This window comes from Halichoerus grypus, chromosome 9, assembly GCF_964656455.1.
Source record: "Halichoerus grypus chromosome 9, mHalGry1.hap1.1, whole genome shotgun sequence".
In the NCBI taxonomy this organism is placed as follows: domain Eukaryota; kingdom Metazoa; phylum Chordata; class Mammalia; order Carnivora; family Phocidae; genus Halichoerus; species Halichoerus grypus.
Window position 1 is genome coordinate 102,364,488 of NC_135720.1, and position 26,975 is coordinate 102,391,462.

The following is a 26,975-nucleotide window of genomic DNA, read 5'->3' on the forward strand; positions in this document are numbered from 1 at the left end:
ATGCAAGTCCGCATGCTCTGGCTCATCTCTTTCTTCACCCTCATTGAAGGCCAGGAAGGCTTCCTGGGGGTGAGTTGGCATATGCCCCGTTTTCCCTCTCTACCACCACTCTTCTCTCCCTCTGCACTTTGAAAACCCGTCACTCTCTCAGCCACTGGAACTACATAATTTAATAGACTTGGAATCAGAAGTCCTGGGTTCTTGTCTCAACATGATCCACATTAGCTATGTGTAGCCTTGGACAAACAGTTTCATCTCTTGAAATTTAGAGGACCTAACTGCAAAATAAGGAACTGAGCCATCGTAGAGATCTCTTCTAGCTCAGTACATTCCTTTCTATGGTTTCTTTGACCAAGGAAAGGCATAAAAATTGGCATGGTCAATCCTTGGACTCTCTTCCCTGACTACACTCACTTTCTTGACGCTTTCATCTAGGATCATGGTTTTAATGTTCTCTATATTCTGATGGCTCCCAAATTTACATCTGCATCTTGACCTTCTCCCCTGAACTCTACACCCACGTATCTACTATCTCTGTGGTATCTCCAGTTGGGTGTTGAATAGACCCCTTAACCTAATATGTCCAGAACTAAATTCTTGATTTTTTTCCCTCACCAAACCTGCTTCTCCTTTCCCATCTCAGCAAGTGATATCATTGTTCTTCCGGATGGTTGGTCAAAAAACTGATTTTCATGTTTGACTCTTCCCATAATCCCTATCTAAACCATTGGCTCTTGTTTTGTTTTGTTTTGCTTTATCTTTAAAATACACCCAGAATTCAAACATTTCTCGCTACCTCTATGGCTACCACCTTGATCCACACCTTCAGTATCTCTCACAGTATGTCTCACCTGTGTTATTTCAATAACTCCTGAGATGCTCTCATTGCTTCTGTGCTTGTCTATTCCTAACATGGCTGCAGGATTGAGCCTTCCAAAAGGTAAATTAGAGCACTGTCACCTCTGTTCAGAACTCTCTGGTGGGTTCCCATCTCACTCAAGTAAAAACTAAGCCGTTACCCTATAAAGATCTACACAGCCTACCTCCTTGGAGATACTCTCTGATCTCACTGCCTGTCCCTCTCCCCTTACCCACTCCACTGAGCCACCCTGGCCTCCTCACTCTGTCCTCACATGCCAGGCATATTCTTACCCCAGGGCCATTACACTGCCAGGAAAGTTCTTTCTCTAGGGATCCTCACTTCCTCACCTCCTTCAGGGTTGTGCTCAAAAGTTGCCTAAGGGAGGCCTTCCCTAGCCACCTCTCCACCATCCCTGACTTGGATTTTAGATCCATAATTTCAGTTCATCTGGGAGAGCCAACAAGGCCTAGGAAGTACATCTTTACAAAACCCTTCCATAATTATTCCTGTTTTCTTTCAAACAGAGAAATGAAGGCATCAAAACAAAAAGAGGACTCAGTGTGAATAAGAAAAAGCATCCAGGTGAGTCTCCCTTAGGGAGTGTGGTACAGTAGACCTTGGTGCCAAGGGACCAAGGTTCCAACCTCAGTGGTGTTTCTGACTGGTTGTATGATCTTAAACACACTATTAAACACGTTGAATCTGGGAAATGAGAATAATAGCAATCCGTACAAGCAAAACATTTGTGAAGATTAAATAATACATAAAAGCATAATATCCTGCACCATACCTGGCAAGTAGCTATTCCATACTCTTCTTTTCCTTCCTTATCTTAATCCTAACAGTGTTAATTAGTGGGCACAGCCCTTAGTCTAGGAATAGGTTGTGTTCTGAAATTTAATTTGTTGTTCTGATGTTTCAAGCACTGACTATATTTCCTCATGGAGACAATGATACACACAGATGGTTGTTAGGCTCCTGGATCAGCCCACAAAAGCCTTTCTCCAGGGCAGTGATCTGTCATACAACAGTGTGCTAATAGTGTCATTGACCTTACCACCACTCAATCCTGCAATTCTCCAGAAAATGAAATAAAAATTCAACTTGGAATGCCATGAAAACATTTTTCCTGACAGTAAAAATACAGTTAGTATTTAGTGAGCTGTTCCTAGGTGCCAGGCACTATTTTAAGTGCATTAGATGAATTAAATCCTCACAATGACCCTCTGATTTAGGCACAATGGTCATCTTTATTTCACAGATGGTGAAATTAAGACACATGGCTAGGGGGCAGGAGGAATGATTCAAACCTAGTTAGTCTGGCTCCAGAACCAGTGCCATGAGCCTCTGACACTGACTGTTCCCCCCCCACCCCACTTCTTACCTGCTTGGGCAGGAGTCCCCTTAGCTTTCCCTACTTGGTGTGGTTCCCAAGACCTGGGACAGAGGTTCCAGCCTGCAAGGAGAGGGAAGAATACAAGGCGGGGCTGAGGCTCTATGCAGTGAGATGGTGGAAGTTATGGCAGACAGGAAGCTCTTGTCCATGTTCTGGGACATGTCAGACTCAGCCAACTTCCTGCTACCTTCTTGACTGCTTTCTGAAAAGTCTAGGGATTGATCCACTGGTTTCCTTCTCTATAAATTTCCCTTCTGCCTGGCTCCCTGGGCGCCTAAGAAATGGGAGAGTCTCAGAGAAGCTCCCCATCTCATCTGTCCCTGCAGAAAGCATGGATGTCTTGAGAAATCTGAGACTTCTAAGAGATTTCACTGCCAGTGGCAATCAAAGGAGACCCAGGATAAAAGGATATTCACCTCTTCCCTCTTTTTCTCTAAGGTCCTTACATTCCTAATCTGGGGTGCATAGATGAGCTTGGGACAGTCTGGAAACACCATGAAATCTTGCACTATGTTTTATGTGAATGTGCCTAAATGAGTTCTGGGAGGGAGACTACTCCTAGGATTCATAGTCTCCTGAGCCCAGAACACATAACAGCCTCTCCTTAGGGAAACAAAAGGTGCTGCTCAGGAGTGATAAGGCAGAGACGAGGATGCAGAAAGCCTCAAGTAAGATTTGGTTTGGTTTTGCTTTTGCTTTTGCATTTGCATTTCATATAAGGTACTCAAAGTTGGCTAATTATTGAAACCTCTTCATAGGAGAAAAAAGGGCTCTTTGGAGAGGAAAGTGTGAGACTGGGGGTTTTATACTGAACATCCTTCAAGGAGACTGGAGCTGGGAAAGCAAGAGGGAAGAATGACTAGAATTTTCTCACCTCTTCTCCCTTGGGTCCTGAGGCATGAAACTTGACCTTGGATGTGTCCTGAGGAAATGTGTAAAGTCAGGAGGGTGATTGATGCCAGGATGGGTCAGGGAGAGCGGGAGCAGCTGTCCTGTCAGGATGGGAGAATAGACATAGGTCAGGCACATGTGGGGCTATCTGCAAGTGTTCCTCTGGAGGCTCATTTTTACTTAATGTCTGGATGAGCAGAAGTCAGTAACAAGCCATGTGGCATAGCCCAGGACCCCTAGACGACACGTGACGAACACGACACGTGACGAATATTTCCTTGGCAATATTTCTCTCCCAGACTGAAAAAGGAGGCTCCTGACTATCTTCCTCTCTTTAGGCCCAGTCCAGGAGTATGAGCTGCTGCTTCAGGTGGCCTATAGAGATTCCAAGGAGAAGAGAGACTTGAAGAATTTTCTGAAGCTTCTGAAGCCTCCATCATTATGGTTACAGGAACCAATGAAGATTATTAGAGCAAAGGCCACTACATGTAAATCTGCCCTCTGGGGACTGGGAGTGGAAGGGGGAAGGTGGGCAGCAGTTGGGATAGGTTAGGTTATGCTATGGAGACAATCATCCCCACAATATGTGTGGCTTGAAAGAACACATGTGTTATTTCTTCTTCATGCTACATCTTTATTGCAGGTTGGCAGCAGGGTTGTGTTGGTGTGGTCACTTGGGAATCCAGGCTAATGAATCACACACTATCTCAAATGTACCCAGTTGGAGCCCAAAAGAAATAGAATATTCAAGGGTTTCACATTGGTAGTTGAAGTCTCCAACTTAGAAGTGACACACATGAATTCTGCTCATAACTTATTGACCCAAACTGATTTCATGGCCCCATTCAACCTCAGGAGGCCAGAATATGTAATCCTACTGTGTCCAGAAAACAGCTAGAAGTAATTGACAAACAGCACTAATGATTACAATGCTGGGTTTCAGAGACGTTAAATGATTTGTTTAAAGCAGTAGTTCTTAAAGTGTGGTGCCCACATTAGCAGCAGCAGCAGTATCAGGGATCTTAATGGAAATGCAAAGGCCCCATCCCAGACTTACTGAATCAGAAACTTTGGGATGAGACCCTCCAGGTGATTCTGACACATGACAAAGTTTGAGAATCATTCACTATATATCATAATGCATATTTTCACAAAGATATCTGGTGACTTCATCCCAATTTTTTGGTCTATTATAAAGGATGCCTTTTGATGGGTGTTTTAGGTCAGTCAGTAGGGAATGAGCACACAGAATTGGCTGATGGAATTTTTATTCATGACTCTCAAGAAAAGAAAAAGTCTCTCAGTGTTTGCCATCTTGCTTAGGGGACCTACCCGAGAATGGTGATAGGTGGATGGGAGGAGCTTCCAGTAAAATAGTGGAAAAATACCTTCTAGAACTCTCTTAAATAACTGTCAGGTTAACACACCCTCTTCTGCTTCTCTTTCCCATTCCAAGGGCTATCTACTGGGCATCCATCCTTCTTTTGGATGCTAGACCCAGCCACTTGATTTTATGTTTGCTAAGTGTCTGGTATCAGGCTCAGAATCTATTGAGTTGGGCATATCCTTACCCTAAACCTATTGCCATCCTAGTTTTATCCTTCTAGCTCTTGATGAGCACACTTGGTTCAGATTCTAAGTCAGAGCCAAGGGTGAGAACTCAGCGTTGGTCAGTTTATAAACCAGATCGTGTGAGACCAAGCCCTGTTTTTTTGTGCAGACTGTGGCAACCAGAATGGGGTTTTGCACTGTGCCTGTGAGGATGGCTACACCTGGTTTTCTCCCTCATGCCTTGATCCCCACAAATGCTACCTTCACACGGCTGGAGGGCTCCAGAGCTGTCATTGTCATCTCAACAACTTCACCCAGAGCATCAATATCTGTGAAAGGACAAGTAAGCACAGAAGGGTACCAGGAGGAGAGCTCTGGTGGTGGGGGGAGGGGGGCCCTGGGCCCAACATGCCACAGGGAGGGAACTCTAGCTCCTCACCCATGTGTTAACTCTTTGTCTCCCTGAACAGAACTAGTGTTTGCAGGGTCATCAAAGGACAAGACAATATACCCCACTAGACCTAGCTAGACACAGGGAGAGCTTCACAAGTACAGAAAATTCAGAAATGTGAGTTGATGATCACTTCAAACCTCATCCAGCTCAGCTCTGCAATTCTATGATTTTATTGAGATTGAGGGGGATTCATGAAAACCTCAAGTAGGGGAACTGCTTGAGTAAATACAATTTTTTTTTTCCTGCCTTCTTTTCATGGCTTTTGCCAACATCAATTTCCAGAAAAGAGAAGTCTAGAGAGCAGGGAGGAACACAGGGTGATTATACTGAAATGTATGTTCTAGATGGCCAACAAGTATGTGTACTGAATGCATCACCAAAACAAAAGAGAAGTTAAAGGTCTAGCTTAGGAAACCAGTGGAAGCTGAGGGAGCTAAATTTCCTTAGGTTTATGATCAGTGGATGAAGAAGTGAGCCAAATGACGTGGGCTCCAGGACCTGAAGGACTTTAGGAAGTTTCCTCAGAGAAGACTCCAGTTATCTTGAAGCTCTGGATTCTGGTAGAGCTGTGCAAAGAGAGGGAGAAACTGAAATAACCCAGCTTTCCTGGGCATTTCTGGCTCCCCTTCCCAGGACCATGCCAATTCGTGATGGCCACACATATTTATTGAACACCATCTTTATACCCAGATCTGAGGCAAATTCTGGGAAGACACAATGAAGCATTTCTCTTTCTCTGAATTAGCAGCCTAGCTGGGGAGGCTAGGCTGTAATACAAGAAAGAAGACAGTGTAATTTCTTCAACAAATTTGAATGAAAGCCTACCTTTTGAAAGGTGGTCTGTGTCTGATGCATCTTGAGGAGATACAAAGATGGATCAGACAGGGATTACACTCACAAGGGTCTCCCCAAAGTGGAGTGGGGACATATAAACATAAATGCTCACAAACAGATATGTTGGTACAAGAGGTTGTAAAGGGATATGAAAAGAATACTGTAGGAATTTAGAGGAGGGAAAGAATCTTTGCATTTGGAGATCAGGGGAGGTCTTGCAAAGGAGGTACATTTGACTAAGTCCTGAATGAAGGATAATCGGGGTTTGTCCATATGAAAATGGGCAACAACCTGTCCCAGCACAGAAAAGCACCAGCGATGGGCAAGCAAGGGGTATATTGGAATTAGCAAGTAGTGTTTTATTGTTTTTTTTCTTTTTTAAAAATTTTTCATAAGGACGGTGTTTGAGCTCAAAGCCTAGATGGGCACACATTTCAGTGTTAAGTGACTGCCTTTCTTAACCACATGTGGGGGGCACACATTTACCTACTTATAAGGTTGTCTTGATCACCAGCACCTTCTCATTATATTCCAAATCCACAACTGAAAAGTCTAGTTTTGTGTATGCTTCCTATATTATTTTAGGTGAACATTCATTATAAGAAGAAATTGAAATACTGCTGTTGAATAGATGGGCTTCAAATGTACTTCTGTAATTTTATGCTGTAATAAATTCAAGTGAGTAATTTTTATATCTATAAACCTCTTTTTATTTCCCATAGAGGTTTGGGGCACTTTCAAAATTAATGAAAGCTTTGCCAAAGACCTTTTGAATTCATCTTCTCCTTCATACTCCAAATATGCCACTGGAATTGAAATTCAAGTAAGCACTTTCTACTTACTACATAAGAAATTGTTGGCTAAACATAAGTTCAGATGTTTTCAATTCAGCATGTTTATTTAATACATATTCTTAATTATTAACGTTCAATGAGTTATTACAGAGCAGTTAATCGCATTGCCCACAACTGACGTATGTTGAACATTTTCTTTCTGGGAGAGTTTTAGCAGTTGATTTCTTTCAATTTCTCTTGTGTTCACTTTTGCTCATTTATGTGAGTCATATCCTAGCAAGGATTCTTGGTTATTTTCTGTTTTTTATTTGTCAAAAGAAAATTTTTCATGCTCTAGGCTCAATTGTCAGCATTTGGGATTCGTTCCATAAAGAAGCCTCACTTATTAGGGGCTAAAAAGAATTACTGAGCAAAATTCTGGACTGTGTAATGAAGTCTCAGAAAAACTAAATCAGTGTCCGTCTGCCTAGGATGTTGGTTCAGGTGTCATTTTCACTGAAGTCATACACACAAATACTTTCCAGATAGATTCAGTTTAAATGCATATGGAAATGTATGGCTTATTTTTGTGAAGGAGGAAACAGATTTTGGAAAAATTTATATTATCTGGCACCCAATACCCTATTCTAAGCAATTGGTTCTTCCATCTTTATTAGCAAACTCAAAATAAATGACTGTGTGTGTGTACAATTCTTAACTGTCATTTGAACTGTATTTGTATAATATGCAACTACCTGCTGTGGTATCTCTTTTCTTTCTCCAGTGGTTCTGTTGGTTTATTTATTATCTGCATCAATTTTTTTTTTGCTAAAATATCTTTCTTGTATGGGGACAAAGATCAACATATTGCCCCTTTTTCTCTTTGTAAGCTTAAAGAAGCATTCAAAAGCATTCAAGATTTTGAGTCAGTTCGTGTCACCCAATTTCGGTAAGTAACACAATGACCTTAGAAGGGCATCCCCAGAGGGCCGCCTGGGTGGCTCAGTCGCTTGAATGCCTGCCTCTTGATTTCAGCTCAGATCATGATCTCAGGGTCCTGAGATGGAGCCCTGCACTGGGCTCTGAGCTCAGCAGGGAATCTGCTTGAAATTCTCTCTTTCCCTCTCCCTCTTCCCCTCTCCTTGCATGCTCTCTTTCTCTCTAAAATAAACAAATAAATATTAAAAAAAAAAAAGAATGACATCTCCAGAATTGTGCAGCTATCCTGCAGAATGCCTAGTGCAATTCCCAAATGACCTTGACAAAAAGCAGGGAAGAACTGGTCTTTCTAGTAGGATTCTTACTAAAACTGGACAAAAGTCTGTGGTGCTTCTTAAAGTCAGAAGAGGAAATTTAAAAGTTGAATGGCATTCTCCAAGCTATAGATCAGAGTCTGGAACTGCAAACCCACAGTTGCAGAACTTGGGATGAAGCAGGAGATCATGGTATGCATGTAAGGGAAGGGATAAGGGGTGGAGGTGAGGGTTGTGGGTTGCAGGGGGATGGTTTTTCTCTGTCCACAAGCACAGGGGGGTATGATAAAAAGTTGTATAATTGGGAGCCATGAGGGGACCCTAGGGTAAACTTATATTTTTGTGTAGATATGTATGCACCATAGCTCAAAACCCAGTAGGCATTGTCTATAGCAAATAAAGAGATATTTAGTAAATTATCCTTTTGCTTATGCTTTCATTCCAAAAGTTATTTGGTTAGTTAGCCATGTGTGCATTGATTACTATTAATGGTCTACTTGATAGAGGAAGTGGCTTAGAGGTCAGAGAACTTGACTTCTTATATATATATATATTTTTCACAGTTAACTTAAGGAACAGCTATAGGAAATTTTCAACAGCATTGCTATAAATATACTGTCCTGGATATTATCTTTCCAGTTATCTCATGTTCTTATATAAAGGCCCATGTGTATAATTTTCTTTACAATTCAATGCTAGGAAAAACACTGCTTTTTTCTTATACCAAGATCTATATAATGAATTATATTTTCCTTTCTGACTTTGCAGTCACTGAATGCATAGACAAACTTGAAACTCAATCACAGTAATTTTTGTATTCAATATTCATATTTTTCTTTACCTTTGTCCTGGTTTTCCATTTATATTTCTAATGCATATTTCATTCCATATATCTTATGAGCTGTCTCCAATAATTTGTAGATAAAATTATAAAGTAGGCATAAGTCTATAAATTACAATTATTTAGGTTTTACTCTTTATGTATATGATTTAAAGTAAATCTTAATCTCTTAGTGTCTCAATTTACTTCTCTGTTGAACAGGACTGTTAAAGCCTGAGGAATCTGATTTAATTCATTAAGTCAAATGAAATAATAGGCAGGACAATATTTTGTAAACAATGTTTTGTTGATAGAAGAGCCATATCAATGCAAAGACACTATGACTCTCACTACATAAAAGAGTATTTGGATTTATTCAAACATTGTGAGTGGTAGTTCAATGTAGTGAATAAGAATTTGTTATTTGGGGGCGCCTGGGTGGCTCAGTTGTTAAGCGTCTGCCTTCGGCTCAGGTCATGATCCCAGGATCCTGGGATCGAGTCCCGCATGGGGCTCCCTGCTCAGCGGGAAGCCAGCTTCTCCCTCTCCCACTCCCCCTGCTTGTGTTTCCTCTCTCACTGTCTCTCTCTCTCTGTTGAAAAATAAATAAAATCTTTAAAAAAAAAAAAAAGAATTTGTTATTTGGAACATCAGAGATTCTAATCCATCAGTTAATAATTAATAATTACCTGACCCAACTTCTCTTTGGGACTCCAGCTCCCTTATCTACAAAATGGGGACAATACAATGTTTACCTCATGGCATTATTGCAGGATTTACTTAATATATGTGATTTCACTAGTTTTCATGACTTCAAACACCATGTGTACACTGATGGTTTCTAAATTTATTACTTGACCTTGGCCTCTCTCATAAAGTCCAAGCCTAAATATCCAACTGCCTGTTAACATCTCCACTTGATTTTCTAGTAGGCATTCAAACATTATGGGTCCAAAACAGGGGTCCTCCAACTTTTCTCCTTAAAAACTTTAAGCTACTTCTCCCACTGCTGTGTCCATCCCAGTTACAGCGATGCTAGTCTTCCAGTTGCACACACCCAAACTTGGAGTCATCCTTTGTAATCATTTTTTATTGAGGTATAATTTACATACAGTGATAGCTCAAGCCTTATGTGTACGGTTTCATAAGTTTGACAAATGCTTGTACCAGCCACCTTTTAATGAGACAGAACATTTTTATCACCCCAAAAGTTCCCTTTTGCTCCTTTTCAGCCAATTCCATGCCCACCCCCTACCTCCCACCAGAAATCACCACTGCTCTTATTTCTATCATTGTAGGTTAGTTTTGTCTATTCTAGAACTTCATATAAATGGAATCACCCAGTGTGTAGTTTTTGTGTGTGTCTGGCTTCTTTCCCTCAGCATAATGTCTTTGAGAGTCATCTTTGTTTTTCTGAGTGTTAGGGGTTCCTTCTTTTTGTTGTTGTTTTTTTTTTAAGATTTATTTATTTATTTTAGAGAGAGAGAGGGAGAGAGAGCAAGAGTGGGGTTGTGGGAGAGGGGCGGAGGGAGAGGGAGATAGTCTTAAGCAGACTGCCCACTGAACGCAGAGCCCATTTGGGGCTCGATTTCACAACGCTGAGATCACGACCTGAGCTGAAACCAAGAGTCAACACTCAACAACTGAGCCACCCAAGTGCCCCCAGGGAGGGGGGTGGTGGTTCCTTCCTTTTTATTGCCCAGTGCTATTCCATTGTATGACTACACTGCAATTTGTTTTTCCATCCCTTGCAGGCTTTCTTGACTGGTTCCTTTCTCCATTCCCAGCAATCTTCGTAATTCCTATGGCTCAGTCTTCAAGTACAACCTGACTACTCCCCACAGGGACTGCTGCCAAGTTCAAGCTCCCATCACCTCTTTCCTGATGGGTCCGCCTGGTTCCCTGCTTGCCTCCCTTCAGTCCATTCTCTGCAGCAGCCAGAGTGACGCTCTGAAGCAATAAACCTGAGCATGCCACTAACTTTTACTAAAGAAAGAAACCTTTTAATAAAAATAAAGTTCAAGCTCTAAGGCCCTACCCGATCTGGCTCCTGGCTACTTACCTAGTATCATCTCCTACCATTTCTCTCCTGCTCATTGAGACTTAGTTATGATGCAATCAAATAATTTATTTTTCTCTTCTAACTTAAACTGATTTCATTGAACTCAATTTATTCTCCCCAGGAAAATTCAAACCCACATTGAAGCCTTTCAGTATTGAGAAGCAACTCTGGTTCTTGACCTGGCAGCTAGTCTTTAACTTTGTCTAACTCATAGGCATTTTCCTGCCTCGGGACCTTCACAAATGCTGGCATGCTACATCGATGTTCTTTGTAACACAAGCCTTTTCTTCTCATGGTTTGGGCCTCAGCTTTCACCCTCTGCACAGAAAAGCCTTTTCTGACCAGCCTTATTCAAAGTGGGCCTCATTGGGACACCTGGGTGTCTCAGTAGGTTAAGCGTCAGACTCTTGTTTTCACCTCAGGTCATGATCTCATGGGTATTGAGATCGAGCCCCGCCTCGGTATCTGCACTCAGCTGGGAGTCTGCTGGAGATTCTCTCCCACTGCCCCTCCCTCTACTCATGCATGCGTGCTCTCTCTCTCTCTCTGTGAAATAAATAAATAAACGACTAAATCTTTAAAAAAATAAAGTGGGCCTCATCTCCACCTGCTATTCTTATCACTGCATCTGTCCCTCATAACACTTAACTAAATTTATATATATTTTATATACAATTATATTATTACTTATATGTGGTGGTTACTGGTTTCTTATTTGCTTTTTCTTCTCCGCTAGAATGTAAGCTCCATGAAGGCAAGGACCATATCTATTTGATGTGTTCCTTTGGACCCAGTGACATGCCTACACACAGCAGGCCCTGAGTGACTGACTGAATGAATCTCATTTTTCTTTCCACATAGTCATTATAGAGATGGAAGCATCATGGCCGGATTTGAAGTCGTGGGTTCCAGCAGCACATCTGAGCTGCTGTCAGCCATCGAACAGGTGGCTGAGAAGGTGAAGGCAGGCCTTCACAAGCTGTTCCTGCTAGAAGACGGCTCTTTCAGAGTATTTGGAAAAGGTAATTCTGAATTCCCATCCCCCGCTGAGGTTATAGGGATCCTCTACTTAGTAGCTCATTTGTGTCTTCAGGAAGTAGACTGGACATGTTTCTGATACAGAATTGTTCTAAGACTGACTTTTAGAAGACAGAGGCAGCTGTTTTCCCCCCAACTCCCACCATGATGAAACTCCATTTCAGCTGCTTATTTCAGATCCTTGTGGACCAGCCATGTGGTCTCCAGCTCCCAGGGTAACATTGTGGAACACTGACTTCTCAGCAGGCTCTGATGGAAATCACTCAGCAATAGTGTACTGCGACACATGCTGAAAGAGCCCTGGGGCTGACATGTTCCTAAATCATAATCCAAGGAACCCAAGAAAGAATGCATGTGTCTAGATCTTTAACACACGCCCACACACACACACCCCCACACACACACTCCACTACTTTTCTTCAGATTTTTTTCCTCTTTCTTTTTTACATTCAATCTTAAGCCTCTTTTGCCTGGATATGTGCCACTTTCAATAACATTTATTCAACAATATTTACTAAGTGCCAAAAGTGTCTTGGCACTTAGGACACAGTACTGGGAAAAACAAGCAAACATCAAAGCCCTGGAGGATCTTCCATTCAGGGTTTCCTTCTCCTGGTCCCACTCATGGTCAGAATATACTACTTGAGGGCCAGCTGCAAGCATAACTATTGGCTGGTCACAATGTGAAAAGCTTCTACAAAGGGTAAAAAGTAGGATGTGTCACCCTAAAATGGTGTAAACATATCATTATTGCTTTGTTCCATAGCTTCTTGCAGATCTTCTGATTTTCTAACATTTCCTGTAAACTCTTTCCTGAGAGTGATCATACCCTGTTTTTTTTTTTTTTTTTTTCCACCCGATGCTTATTAGTTTATAGCTCACTAAAAGCAAAATTGTTGGCACAGGTCAGACACCTGAGGGCAAGGAGAGGCCTTGGAGAGGGCATCAGAGAGGAGAAAGGGTACTGAGAAGAATGAAGCTGGGCATCAAGGACAAATTTCTACTCCTGAATTTTGCCTGGGTTTTGTCTCTGAAAATATGACTTCTAAAGCACTGCTGTATACTTTACGTAGAGTGCCAGGATATTTATACATTTTTCCTTTTTGTTTCCATTTTTTTTTTCCCAGCCCAGTGTAACAGCATTGTCTTTGGATTTGGGTCCAGGAATGATGAGTATATTGTTCCCTGTAGCAGCGGCTACACTGGGAACATTACAGCCAGGTGCCAGCCCTCTGGGTGGCAGATCCTCAGGGAGATGTGTGTGCACTCTCAGCTGGAAGAACTGAAGAAGGTAAAGCATCTCTGTCTTGTGTTTTAAGTTTCACTGTGGGCATCTCCCGGTGATATGGCTAGGTGGAGAATAATATATCAGTTTGTCTCATTGGTCAGTGCCCAGAAGTCAAGGGTATATCAGACCCCGGAAAACATAGGCAGTGTTGGCATGAGTAGCAGAGTCTAGCTAGAAGCCAAGAGAGTCAGAAAAAGTCAGAGTTGATGGTTCTAGTGGGGAGGGAACTACAGAGGAATGAATCAGTGCTGAAGACGTCTATGATAGATGGCAAAACAGCAACTAAGCTGGTCTTAGAAGTCCAGAAAGCCTGGGAAACAAAGATCCAAGTAGAGGTGTGAGTCAGAAGCTGTAAACTCAGTACAAGTAAGGATGTATACATGTCAGAAATCTGGGCAGGGAGTGGGTCAGCCAGAGATGAACCATATACAATGACCGAACTACCTTGGATCTTAAGGGTCATCTGGCTTATCAACCTGTTTTTATAGATTAGGTAATGAAAGACTAAGAGGCTAATGGTCCCTCTGGTAGCAATAGTGTTGAACTAGAAACAGTCACTTGATTTCCAGTGCAGAACTATCACCTCCACATGATGTTTTCTTAGGAAGGTTCAAGTTCTTAAGGCAAGACAGATACAAAAATGGAAACGGTGGTGAGGAATTTGAACTCAAGTCAGGAAAAAGAGGGACTCTGAGACCAGTTCACAGACATTGTTTTGCAAATGGATGTCCAGATTGAGCAGAACTTCTCTCCCAGCCAGAGACCCTGCTACTGTAGATGAAACTCAGAATGGTATTTCTGAGCTTTCTGAGGTTTACTGCTCCCTTTCTGAGGTTTTTCATCTGTAAACTGGGTGGGGGAGATTGGACCAGATAGCTTCTGGAGTCTATCCTTGCTCTTGCTTTCTTTGCCTCGGTTCCGGGCATGGACCATAGCTGGGACTAGTGCAACCCAGATATGAGGGCAGGCAGATCCCATGTGCTATGAGCAGAGAATACCACTGTCAGCTGAGAAGAGCAAAAAGAAAAACAGATGAGGGGCGCCTGGGTGGCTCAGTTGGTTAAGTGTCCAACCCTTGATTTCAGCTCAGGTCATGATCTCAGGGGCATGAGACTGAGCTCCCGTCAGGCTCTCTCTCCCTCTCCCTCTGCTCCTCCCCACCCCTCTCATGCTCACACTCTCTCTCAAAAAAAAAAAAAAAAAGGAAAACAGATGGGATCTGGTTCCTGGGTTGACTTGTTTTGAACGGAAAGGAATATCCCTATTTGGCTGCCTTCCAAGATAGCTCAGTGTAGTGGAAGCAGAGAGGAGCCTCAAGGAAGCAAAACTCCAAACCCAATGACAAAGTGTGGTCAGATCTCCATGTATCTTCTCATTCCACAAGGATTTCTCAGCAGAGTATAGTGGATATAACAGGACTTAGTACCAGTAGACCCTACCTTTCCACTTCCTAGCTGGGTACTGTTTGGAAAGTCACCAAATCTCACCGAATATCACTTTCTGTATAATTAGGATAATAATTTATATGAAACACAAGCATTTCATTGTTCTGTGGAACTTAACCATTTTTATTCCTAGAATTTCAGTGTGATCACAGGCAATGCCACCGAGACAGCTGTGTCATCCTTGGTGCAAAATCTTTCCGTCATGATTCAGCAAAACCCCTCAACCACAGCTGGCAATCTGGCTTCAGTGGTGTCAATTCTGGACAACGCCTTGTCCCTGTTACTGGAGAGCCATTTCAAGGTGTCCAGTTCCACAATGGAGGTATGATCTGTGCTTATAGGACTCCCTTTAGAGGCTCAATCTCTCAGGAGGAAGGACAAAAGCCCGAGTTGAAGTCTCACTAATGGGAAAAGAATGAAGGGTTATGGAACAATCGTTGTGTGAGCCTTATTGCGTCCTCCACAGTGTACCAAAAACTCATGGAATCAATTATGTGAGTTCAAAGCAAGAGGGAGCCACCTCTAGGCAGGCTTAGAGGAGAGGTGAGCATCTGCACCAAATGACACTGTATGACACAGGTTCCCACTGTTTAATGTCTTTGCAGTTGTCTTTTCTGTGGCTATGAGCTCTGACTTTAATAGCGTATATTTTAAGAACTTCCTCTTTTCAACTGGAGAATTCATGATTTAGTTGGGTATTTAAAAGTTAGCTTAAATTTTATGCAAATAAAACTTGCTTAACTAAGAAATGCAAATAGGCAAAAAAAAAATGATATCGTAATCTGGTCACCCTAGAGTAGCCACTGCTTGCATTTTAGGTATCATCTCAGTGCCTAGAAAATGAAGAGTAACACATAGCAGGTGCTCAATAAATATTTGTTAAATAAAAGTCCTTCCAAACATTTTGGACGTGTGCATTTTATATGTTAAAGTGTATAATATTTTTGCAAAAGTGGATTATAGAATTACACTGTTACGTATCACATGATTATACTTTAGCTATATAAGTTGACATTATGTCAGAGATGACATTAAATATAAATAAGTTAAAACCCTGTGAATCAAAGAGAAGATGCTCAAATTTGTTTTGTTTTGTTTTTTTCAAAAGCCTGACCTTGTGTTGTTTACAAGAAACCAACTAAAACAAAATGACACAGAAAGTCTAAAAATAAAATGAAGGGCACAAACAGAGCAGGCAAACAGAAACCAAAAGAAGGCAGAGGTTAGGGGGCAGTAAAAGAAACATGCTATGGGATTCGGGGCCAGAAGCCACAGAGGGCTCATTTAGGGTAAGACTCGGTCAGAGTGATGATGCCTGGGGCAGAATGCCTGGGAACCAGAGCTCTAAGCCAGAGACAGGACCCTGTTGGGGAAAGCAGCACATTTCAAGGACTTGTTTGGAAAAGGAATCTCTTAAACTAAGACTGACTCTTAAAACCCACAACAGTTCCATGTTTCTCAGTCACTTGTCCGGTGCTTAAGGATTTTTGCTTTATATTCTCTTATTTTGCTTTATATTCTCTTCTATTAATTCATAAATCCACGTGAAATACAACTTGAATGTCCATGACAGGAATTTAGAACTTCCGATGTTAGCGAAACAAACATAACGTTGGAAAGCAGTTGAGAATAATGTCTCACTCTCTGAGCCTAAGCCTGAACAGTGAGACGGGCATGTTTGTCATCTCTGAGGAAGGAAGTTGGCCCTGATGCAGTGCACATCACAGGATTCTTTCTCAGCTATGCTGGAACCCCAGTGTGCATAGGAATGCCCTGGGGAGATCACTCTGCAACTTATATGATTCCGCTGACCCAAGTTTCTTAACCCAAAGCTTTCTCTTCCACTGTGCAGAGTGACTAAACTGATTTTCGCCGATGAGTTTGCTGTGGTCCTCATCTGGGCCAACTCTCTGGGCAATTGTGCTGACCCTAATACTAATGACTAGCCCCTCCTAGTGCTCTGACCTGCTTATTCAAAACACAAACTGACTTTCGTCCTTGTATCTCAGGATGTCATCAGTATAGCTGACCACATCCTGAACTCAACATCAATAACCAACTGGACAGTGTTACTGCAGGAAGAACAGCATGCCAGCTCACGGTTACTGAAGACACTGGAAAATATCAGTAGCCTCGTACCTCCAACAGCTCTGCCTCTGAATTTTTCTAGGGAATTCATTAACTGGGAAGCTATTCCTGCGTCCCAAAGCCAACTCAAGATGGGTTACAACTATCAGACTGAAATGCTCCCCCCAAATGCCTCCATTCCCGTCAGAGGCCGTGTGTTAATTGAGTCAGGCCAATTCCGGTGGCCCCTTCCAGACACTATTATCAGCATGACCTCGTTGACCCTGGGGAATATCCTATCTGTTACCAAAAATGGAAATGCTCAGGTCAATGGGCCCATGATATCCACGATCATTCAAAACTATTCCATAAATGAGATTTTTCTGATTTTTTCCAAGATAGAGTCAAATCTGAGCCAGCCTTATTGTGTGTTTTGGGATTTCAGTGGTTTGCAGTGGAACAATGCAGGCTGCCACCTGGTGAACGAAACTCCAGACACGGTGATGTGCCGATGTACTCACCTGACCTCCTTCTCCGTACTGATGTCACCCTTTGTCCCCCCTGCCTTCATCCCCGTGGTGAAATGGATCACCTTTGTGGGACTGGGCATCTCCATTGGAAGTCTCACCTTATGCCTGATCATTGAAGCTCTATTTTGGAAGCAGGTCAAGAAAAACCAAACCTCCTATACACGTCATGTTTGCATGGTGAACATAGCCCTGTGCCTCCTCATTGCTGATGTTTGGTTTCTTGTCGCTGCCACTGGAGGCTCCAGCGTAGACCTTCCCGGAGTCTGTATAGCTGCAGTGTTCTTCATGCACTTTTTCTACCTCTCCTTGTTCTTTTGGACGCTCACGCTCGGCATCCTGCTGGCGTATCGGATCCTCCTCGTGTTCCATCACATGGCCATGCCTTCAATGATGGCTGTCGGCTTCTGCCTGGGCTATGGGTGCCCTCTAGTCATATCTGTCATCACGATTGCAGTCACACAGCCAAGCAATAACTACAAAAGGAAAGACGCGTGTTGGCTTAACTGGTCTGATAGGAGCAAACCCCTCTTGGCCTTTGCTGTTCCTGCACTGACTGTTGTGGCTGTGAATTTGGTGGTGGTGTTCTTAGTTCTCACGAAGCTCTGGAGGCCCACTGTTGGAGAAAGACCCGGTCAGGAGAACAAGGTCACTATTGTCCGCATGGGGAAGAGCCTTCTCATCCTGACCCCTCTGCTGGGGCTCACCTGGGGCTTTGGCATAGGAACAATGGTGGACAACCGGAACCTGGCTTGGCATGTTATTTTTGCATTACTCAATGCATTCCAGGTGAGAACAATAAAAATAGCTTTTTTCTTTTTTTTTTTTTAAGAATGACTTCTTATATCATCAGGTGACTGGAATCATTAGAGAGAACTGAGGTTGGTAACACCACTCTGGAGGCTATCGCGTCTCCCCGCCTCCAGCAGGCCTGTAACAGCAATGCCTGGCAACAGTGAATAGAAAACAAATACATAAACAGACAGCAGGATCCGTATTTTCCAGCAGTTATTCTCATACTGAAGCAGAATATTAGGCTTCTTCAGGAATCCATCCTAGGATTATAAACGTTTGAGTTCATAGAGCTAATGTTAATGCCTCTTGATGCCAACCCAGTCCTCTTTCTCTTGGGCAGACCTCTGCAAAAGCACACAGGGAAAGGGAAAGAACTCAGGAGTGTGTGTTGACTCTGAACGGTGGGCGAGAAGTCTCTGGAGCACAACAGAGCAGGATCTGGCAAACTGTAGCCAGCTCTGTTTTTGTCAATAAAGTTTTATTGGAGCACAGCCATGCCCATTGGTGTAGATACGGTCTGTGGCTGCTTTCTTTACCCTGACAAAGTTGAGCAGGGCCACCCGTACGCCCCGCAGAGCCTAAGACGTGTCCTGTCTGGCTCTTCGCAGGAAAAGTTTGCCTACATCTGCTGCAGAGCATGGGTTTTACATTCCATAATCAAAACGTGTTCAGAGGGTAGGTGGACAAAGGAATCTCTAGGTTTCCCTGAGTCTGGAAGAGAGCCTTTAATCTTGGTTCAATGAAAGTTTGCTGGTCACCTCTGCACAGTGATTCAGGGCAGGGGTGCTTAAACGTTTGAGCTGTGGAGTTAAATAGGTCTGGGCTCAAATATGTCACGTTATCAACTGTGACCTCTAAAAAATTACTTAACGTCTCTTTCAGTTCTCTCATCTGTTAGACAGGGATAATATTATTACCTATATCATAAAGTAAATTAAATGACATAATTTAGCTCTCAGCACAGTGCCTGGCATGTAGGAAGTGCTAATCTGTCTTCTAAAAGCATATTGAATGGAGCACTGGGTGTTATACGCAAACAATGAATCATGGAACACTACATCAAAAACTAGTGATGTAATGTATGGTGATTAAAATAATAAAATAAAATTAAAAAAATAAAAGCAGCTGGTTCTACAGCTACATCAGCACACCAGTGAACGTTTCGGTGCTGGGTACAGATGGCAAGCCCCGGGAGCACGTGCCTACTGATGGCAGGTGTAGGGGGCTTCTGCCTAGAGCAGGTCCATGGGGAAATGCGTGGGAACAGGCATCCACTGAGGGTGTTCTGACTGGGAGGAAGATCTCCAGGTCTAAGAAAGCCTCTGCCAAGAGTTCCCTAAGGGCTGGACGTGATGGAAAGGGTGCAGATATAGGTCCTCTGCTTAGGGTTGGACCTCAGTGCCTGCTCCCGTCACAGATTTACATGCACTTAGTAAATGTTTATTTAATGCCTGCTCTAAAGAAAGACTAAGCTATAGAAGCAAATGGAAATTATTTGTTTGGCGTTTAGGATGACACAAAGGGGAAAAGAAAGCTCCGCATGCATTTAAAACCTTATTCACTCATTTATTTGTTTATACCTTCAACAAAAACATTTTTTTTTTTTTTTTTGGAGTGCTTTCTTTGTGTTATGCCAGGCATGGTGGAGTCAGCCTGTGTCCTTGCCTTTGAGGAGTCCGAGTGATAGAATAGTATTCTATTCTATTGGGTGATAGAATAGTATTACACAGCAATGCTTTCTTCTCTGAAGAAGAAAAGACCACACAGGTGATTTATTCCTTTTTTTTTTTTTTTAAGGGTTTTTTCATCTTATGTTTTGGAATGCTCTTGGACAGTAAGGTAGGTGTGTTGATTTCTCTCTTTACCTCCTTCTTCTAATCCAGGCATCCAGCCCTTCCCCTTCAGTTCTAGGCTCTTACTCACATATAAGAGGTGAGACCATGGGTACTCTTGTCATCAAATTCTATAATTTTATAAAAGCCAGACTCAGTGAAAACGCTCACTGTTGATAGGAAAACTATATAGAACTAATCACAAATATATAATGTGCTGATAAGAAAACAATATAGAACTAATCACAACATATAATCTAAACATTATAGAAAAAAGGGAAATTGTTTTTACTTTTCATTTTGCTACTTTAATCTATGGTTTGGCAATCATCAAAGAGCAAAATTACTTTCTGGAGGGGTGGATTCCCTTTTGGTCTTTTATTAAATGCATGCATTTGCATAGAATACGCTGAAAGATGTATCTACTTCTACATTTCTGGAGTTTTATATGGTAAATATAAATAGCCTTTAACATTAAATAAAATCTCTAATGAAGGATGACCAATATAAGGAAAAGATGATAGAAAAAATTTATATAAACTTGTTTCATTATTTTTCCCAAGCGTTGAGCAATTCTGTTGAGAGAGGGAAAGACAGTAAGCAAACTAAGTGATAGAGACTTTGTTTTTAATAAGAAGATAAGAAGATTTTATAATTAGCACAATTGTAGCACATACACAAAATCCCTGTTTACAAAGAAGCAATTTGCTGTTCTTGATTGGACTGAATAATTCTCTCAATGGCACTATTCACATGGTTAGGAAACTCTTTACTTCAGAGATAAATTTCAATTTAGCAATTATTGCCAATTACTATTGTCTAGAATCTGAATTACTATGGCTTTTGGTACTGTTTTTTTGTTTAAATCTAGATTTGTTTATAGGTAAAGCAAACAAATAAAAGAAATCTTTTCATCAGATAGCCATGCTGATGGTCTATTAAGTGCTTCCAGGAAATACCTCTATTAAGTAACATTCCCAATCTGCAGTTTTGTTCTGGATTTGTCTATTATGATTGTATATGTGCCTCTCCTCAATATTTCTTTGTTGTCTTCTAGCTGCGACAATTGCTGTTCAGCAAATTGTCTCCTTTAAGCTCTTGGAAGCAAGCGTCCAAGGTAATTAGCTCCTTCTTCTATAGGTCTGATGCATGAAGTTCCGGTTTTACACTTTTCTCTGTGTGCAGTCCCACAGCGAGCCCACTTTTGTGTTACCCCCTAAGCCTCCGTCACCATTTTATTTAGTCTTTCTGGTGTGTGCCCAGCACAGGGTCGCTACTCATAAAGTTGAGTGAGTGAGAAAATGACCCAGGGAACGAGTGAACGAGAAGCCATGGGAAGAGGCAAAGATGCTCAAGCATTGAGGTCTGTGCGTGCTGTGGTGGGCAAATGCCTTTGAACCATATCATTTGCTTTAGTCGGACTTGCCTTCCAACATCTAAAGTCAGTGAGAACCTTTTCTCTGCCTGAATTTCTGGACCTCCTATAGATTATTTTACCTTCGCAAAAGGAAAGGGTGAAATCTTGGTTAACTTATAATATGCGAGGGGCGCCTGGGTGGCTCAGTCGTTAAGCTTCTGCCTTCGGCTCAGGTCATGATCCCGGGGTCCTGGGATTGAGCCCCACATCGGGCTCCCTGCTCGGTGGGAGGCCTGCTTCTCCCTCTCCCACTCCCCCTGCTTCTGTTCCCTCTCTCGCTGTGTCTCTCTCTGTCAAATAAATAAATAAAATCTTTAAAAAAAAAAAACTTATAATATGCGAGATGTTCTCTGAGTTTTCCCTCTTCAGCTGGCATAACTGACTCAGACCTTTGCAACTTGAGCTCCTAAATCTACCAACTGAGACATTTGGATGGAGACAGAGGATTCCTGTTTCATTCTTTGCCATGAAAGTGCAGTCCGTTGAAGGAGAGTAGAGTTAGCAACAAAAGCCCTCGTGTTCATATTTTGTATTTTCGAAGTTGATTTAGACCTCTGCCCTTCAGCAAAACACTGAAGGCCTTTCAGAAGGAGCTCTAAGGCAGAGATTTCTGGGTCTGATAAAAGTCAACTGACTTAGGTGCCTGAAAAGCTACATGGGTGTTTAGAGATTTTTACAAGGGACAGTATAATCTTTTGAAATAATAATTTTTAAAAAGTGAGGAAATTAACATTTGACCTTAAAAATTTTCTCTGGGTCTGCATTTCCTAGTATGGGGCTCTGCTGTGAATTAGGGAGCAGTGGCCCCATCGCCCGCAGACCTGCCCTGTTATTTCTGACTCAGTAACCGATTGGCTGAGTGATCTTAGGAGATGGTACCATTCGGTTTTCATTTTTTTCAGCTGTGGACATTAACTGTTGGACTAGTTACTCAAAGCAGAAGTTCTGACTTTCTGTGATTTGTGAGTTTATGTCTTGAAGAACTAAAATCTCTTGAACTGGAGAATGTGAAACTAATAAATCAGTCACTATGCTTAAGAAAAGGAGGGAGCCACAGCCTATGTGACTGCAGTATAGAAAAACCTGTCGTTAATAAAGTGAGACACGACACCCCCCACCCTGCCAGGAAGTGAGGGTTTTTCTCATTTGAAAACCAAAGAGAGAAAAACACCCCAAAGTAAATTAAAACAAGAACAAAAGTAAGGATGCCCGACAGTGTTTTTTCTCTCCGTTTCTAATGTAAACTGTTGACACTTTTCTTTGCATCTTCTGGATTTGTACTCCTTTCCCCATGTCATTTTTAAATCAGATGACAAAAATGGGACTTTGTTTTCAGGTTAGGTGGCTCATTTGCGTTAAAATAAATGTATATTTGGCAAAAGAGAAGATGGGTGTTTGTAATTTTCTGAGGGAGTTTGAGTGTAAAGCAGGAAACCAAATTACAGCGGTTGAGGAAGGAGAAGGCGAGGAAGAGATACCTCAGTGGGAATGTTCCTGTCAAGAAACTTGTTGTTAGAGAAAAGAGAGTGAGGGTGGAAACCAGACGCAGACTTGGGACCAGCAGCGACGGTACAGCTGAGTCACGAGGATGTGAGCAAGTCCATATGCTGGGAGGGATGAGCCAGCAAAGAGAGTCTGAGAGAGTCTGAAGACAAGTGGGGGTTGGGGGGGGGGAGGAATGGCTGAGGAAGAGGATTCCTGGAAAGGCAGATGGAGTGGCTGGACTGAAAATGGAGGGATCAGCCTCTTCCCCGGACACAGGAAGCATCAGTCTGATGGCAGATAGAGCAACGTGTGCAGATTGAGTCACGTTGTGAGACAATTCAGACCTGGATACCTTTTTGTTTTGTTTTGTTTTAAAGTAGGAGAAAAGGCTATCCACTAAAAGATGGGAAGATGGATGGTAAAATAGAGGTCTTAAAAGGGTAGTGAAAATTTGGGTTGTTGGATGAAAGGAATTAAAGAAGCCAAAAATGTTCTCCACAAGGACCATCCCTCAAGCCACCGTGACACTGTGTGGACCTACAGTGTGGTTTCTCTCAAAATCCTCTCCCTGCTGGGGGCTCAGGGCCCCTTCCTGGCCATTCCATTGTCCCTGGCCACGTTCTCTGTAACTCTTCATCGAGAGACAGACACTGGTGGCCCCTACTGATTCTCTCTCCAGAGAGAAGAGATTTATTTATTAATGGTTCCAATGACTCAGGTCTTGTTATTTGACCAGCAGCTTAGCCCCATGTCTAAAGAGGCTGCTTTTCCCCAGACTGTGTAGAGTCCCTGAGTGTGTTGCAATCTAAGATTCTCTCCAAATGGGGTGGGATGCAGTTTTAAATGCAATGATAACAACTGTAGAATTTTTCTTTAGGGTTATAGTATATGTTTCCTGAGTCCTGAATTCTAGAAAATCAGTTATTTTGCTTTGGAACTTTTGGACATTTCTCATTCCTGTCTCTATGATAATTTTTTTCCCCAGGGCTCAGTGTGGGGTAGCCATTTATATATTTCAGTGAAAATCAGGAGCTATCACCGGTCTGTCCACTGCATATAACAAGAGCCTATTTCTCCTGTCTTGATTTAGCTTCCTCATGACATCGACTATGGCAGGAAATAGAAGCTAATTCTTTCCAATATTCCTAGTGTCTAGCACACGGTGGTACTCAATAGGAGATGTGAAATTAATGAATAAACCAATTAACAAGTGGACAAAGACACAATGTATCTTTTTTTTTTTTTAATTTTTTTTATTGTTATGTTAATCCCCATACATTACATCATTAGTTTTAGATATAGTGTTCCATGATTCATTGTTTGTGCATAACACCCAGTGCTCCATGCAGAACGTGCCCTCCTCAATACCCATCACCAGGCTAACCCATCCTCCCAACCCCCTCCCCTCTAGAACCCTCAGTTTGTTTTTCAGAGTCCATTGTCTCTCATGGTTCTTCTCCCCCTACGATTTCCCCCCCTTCATTCTTCCCCTCCTGCTACATTCTTCTTCTTCTTCTTTTCTTTCTTAACATATATTGCATTATTTGTTTCAGAGGTACAGATCTGAGATTCAACAGTCCTGCACAATTCACAGCGCTTACCAGAACACATACCCTCCCCAGTGTCCATCACCCAGTCACCCCATCCCTCCCACCCCACCCCCCACTCCAGCAACCCTCAGTTTGTTTCCTGAGATTAAGAATTCCTCATATCAGTGAGGTCATATGATACATGTCTTTCTCTGTTTGACTTATTTCGCTCAGCATAATACCCTCCAGTTCCATCCACGTCGTATCTTAAACCTCTACCTTTCCCCATAAGTACATGTTTTTTATTTAAGTATTTTATTTCCATTAGATAATTCAGTTTTCAAAATTTGGAACTCCGTTTAGCCTCTGTTCCAGTTACTAAAAGATTATTCACAAAGGGATTTGAATGCTAAGATGAGTGAGAATAAGGCGAAGTTTTATTTGAGACCATTTTTATAGAACTATTGTTTTTTTCTCAATGGGCTCCTCTTCTAGAGAGAAATGTGTGAACCAAAGAAATGTAAGCACGGACGTGCAAAAAGATAATGCTTTCCTTAAAACTGCTTTCTCGTTTGTTGTTAAAAGTTGTGAGAATAAACAGGAACACAAGATTCACTTAGAAATACATTCTTAGGCATTTTAAATAGATAAAAGCCAGAGAAAGGGTAAGAAAGGAGTACTCTAATTTCTTGAAAAGAGAATAGGGCACCACATAAGTGAAGTAAAGAATCGCTAATGACATTAAGATGTTGGGAAATGCAGAGCATGACTAGAAGAATACTACTAATGTCCGAACGACTTGTTTTTCTTTGATGCAGCAAGACTCATCAGATGTATCTGCCAAACCCAAATTCCCAAAACCTTTCAACCCATTGCAGAGCAAAGGTGAGTTAACAGTAAGCCAGATGTTAATAAAAAGTGGAAGAATGTGAATATATCATATGAGGAAAACTGAAGGGCTACTTTTAAATTTATTTTTATTTATTTTTTATTATTTGAGGGAGAGAGCGCACAAGTAGGGGGGAGGGGCAGAGGGAGAGGGAGAAACAGACTCCTCCCTGAGCAGGGAGCCGGATGCGGGACTCAGTCCCAGGACCCTGGGATCATGGCCTAAGCTGAAGGCAGACACTTGACCAACTGAACCACCCAGGCACTCCTGAAAGTCTACTGTTTTTTTTTTTAATTTAATTTTATTATGTTATGTTAGTCACCATTCATTACATCATTAGTTTTTGATGTAGTGTTCCATGATTCGTTATTTGCATATAACACCCAGTGCTCCATTCAATACGTGCCCTCCTTAATACCCATCACCAGGCTAACCCATCCCCCCACCTCCCTCCCCTCTAGAACCCTCAGTTTGTTTCTCAGAGTCCATAGTCTCTCATGGTTTATCTCTGCCTCTGATTTTCCCCCCTCCATTTTTCCCTGAAGGTCTACTGTTAAAAACCTCACGTGAGAAGTGCAGTAGAATCAGTTGGCCATGTTTCTGGAGCTCATCTGGATGGTGCTCAGGGCTGATAGAACATGGTCGGGAAGTTGATGCTCATGGAGACCACTATTGTCCCTTTTAATTTCATCACAAATGGCAGCCATTTCCTCACTTAGACATTCTATAAATCCGTGACATTGATCATTGGGGTCATGGGGTGCAGGAATGTGGTTAGACGAACACCAATTGTGTCTTGACTGGAGAGTTACCCTTCTTGTGCCAGCTGCTGAGCAGTGGGCATGGGCCAGGTATTTGTCCCCCAACAGACATACCCTCTCAAATGTTCCCGCCACGGAAGAAGCCACCACCTGCTATGGGTGAGAAAGCACTCTCCCCTCCACCTGTGACATGCATTGTTTTTATGCTCATATATTGGCTGTTGTTAAAGTCAATGATATTCAGCTCCTGGAAGACTGCTATGTAAGCATTGCAAATAGTCGCCCTATGCCTGGAGGAGAAGAGTGGAGCATGGGAGGTGAGGAAGAGTCCCTGCATTACAATTCAAGCTAAAGTCATCTTTAAGTGCCCAAGTTCCATTTCATGTTAAATTATGTTAATATCTTTATTAAAGCAGGGAAATGGGCCTCTCATTTTAGATTGCAAGCAAAATTATTTGACTTCTAAAATAAAGTTCAAGGTTCTGAACTTGAAAAGGCACTTGCCTCCCAAAATGTTCAGCATGCTCACCCAGAAGACATGGGTCCCGTTATCACTGTCACCAACCAGCCTGAGTGCTTTTTACAAACCTCTCAACTTTTTGAATATTTGTCCTTCAGGAGTAGAATGAAAAACGAAGAGACCACGAAATTTCCTTCTAGCAATAACATTTTATGATCTCAAATCTACTTTATCTCATTTCCCAGCAGTATCTGAAAGATGTGATGGTTCTCTTCTCAAATGAGAGATGTCTGACAAATGCAGGTCTCTTTGGCATTAATGAAATACTGTCAACCAATTGCCTTCTGTAGCCTTCCCATCTTCCCAGAACTGGCCAGAGTTGTAAGGAGTTGCACAGGCTTATTTTCATTTTGGTCTCATGCTTGATTCCAACATAGAAACAGTAACTCTTATCCTCTCTTTCCTCTCTTAGGCATTTATGCATTTTCTCATACTGGAGAATCCTCAAACGACATCATGCTAACTCAGTTTTCATCATCTGAATAA

At 42.1% G+C, this 26,975-nt stretch overlaps 1 protein-coding gene across 1 annotated transcript; it reads left to right on the forward strand.

Annotated features, from left to right (window-relative positions):
- Window positions 1-26,975, forward strand: ADGRF1 (adhesion G protein-coupled receptor F1). The gene is made up of 14 exons (XM_078055270.1): window positions 1-69; window positions 1,387-1,444; window positions 3,488-3,637; window positions 4,870-5,043; window positions 6,711-6,811; window positions 7,652-7,710; window positions 11,767-11,918; window positions 13,062-13,225; window positions 14,801-14,989; window positions 16,677-18,050; window positions 19,854-19,895; window positions 20,946-21,005; window positions 25,138-25,204; window positions 26,902-26,975. The coding sequence occupies exons 1-14, from the start codon at window positions 1-3 to the stop codon at window positions 26,973-26,975; spliced, it is 2,733 nt and encodes a 910-aa protein (XP_077911396.1).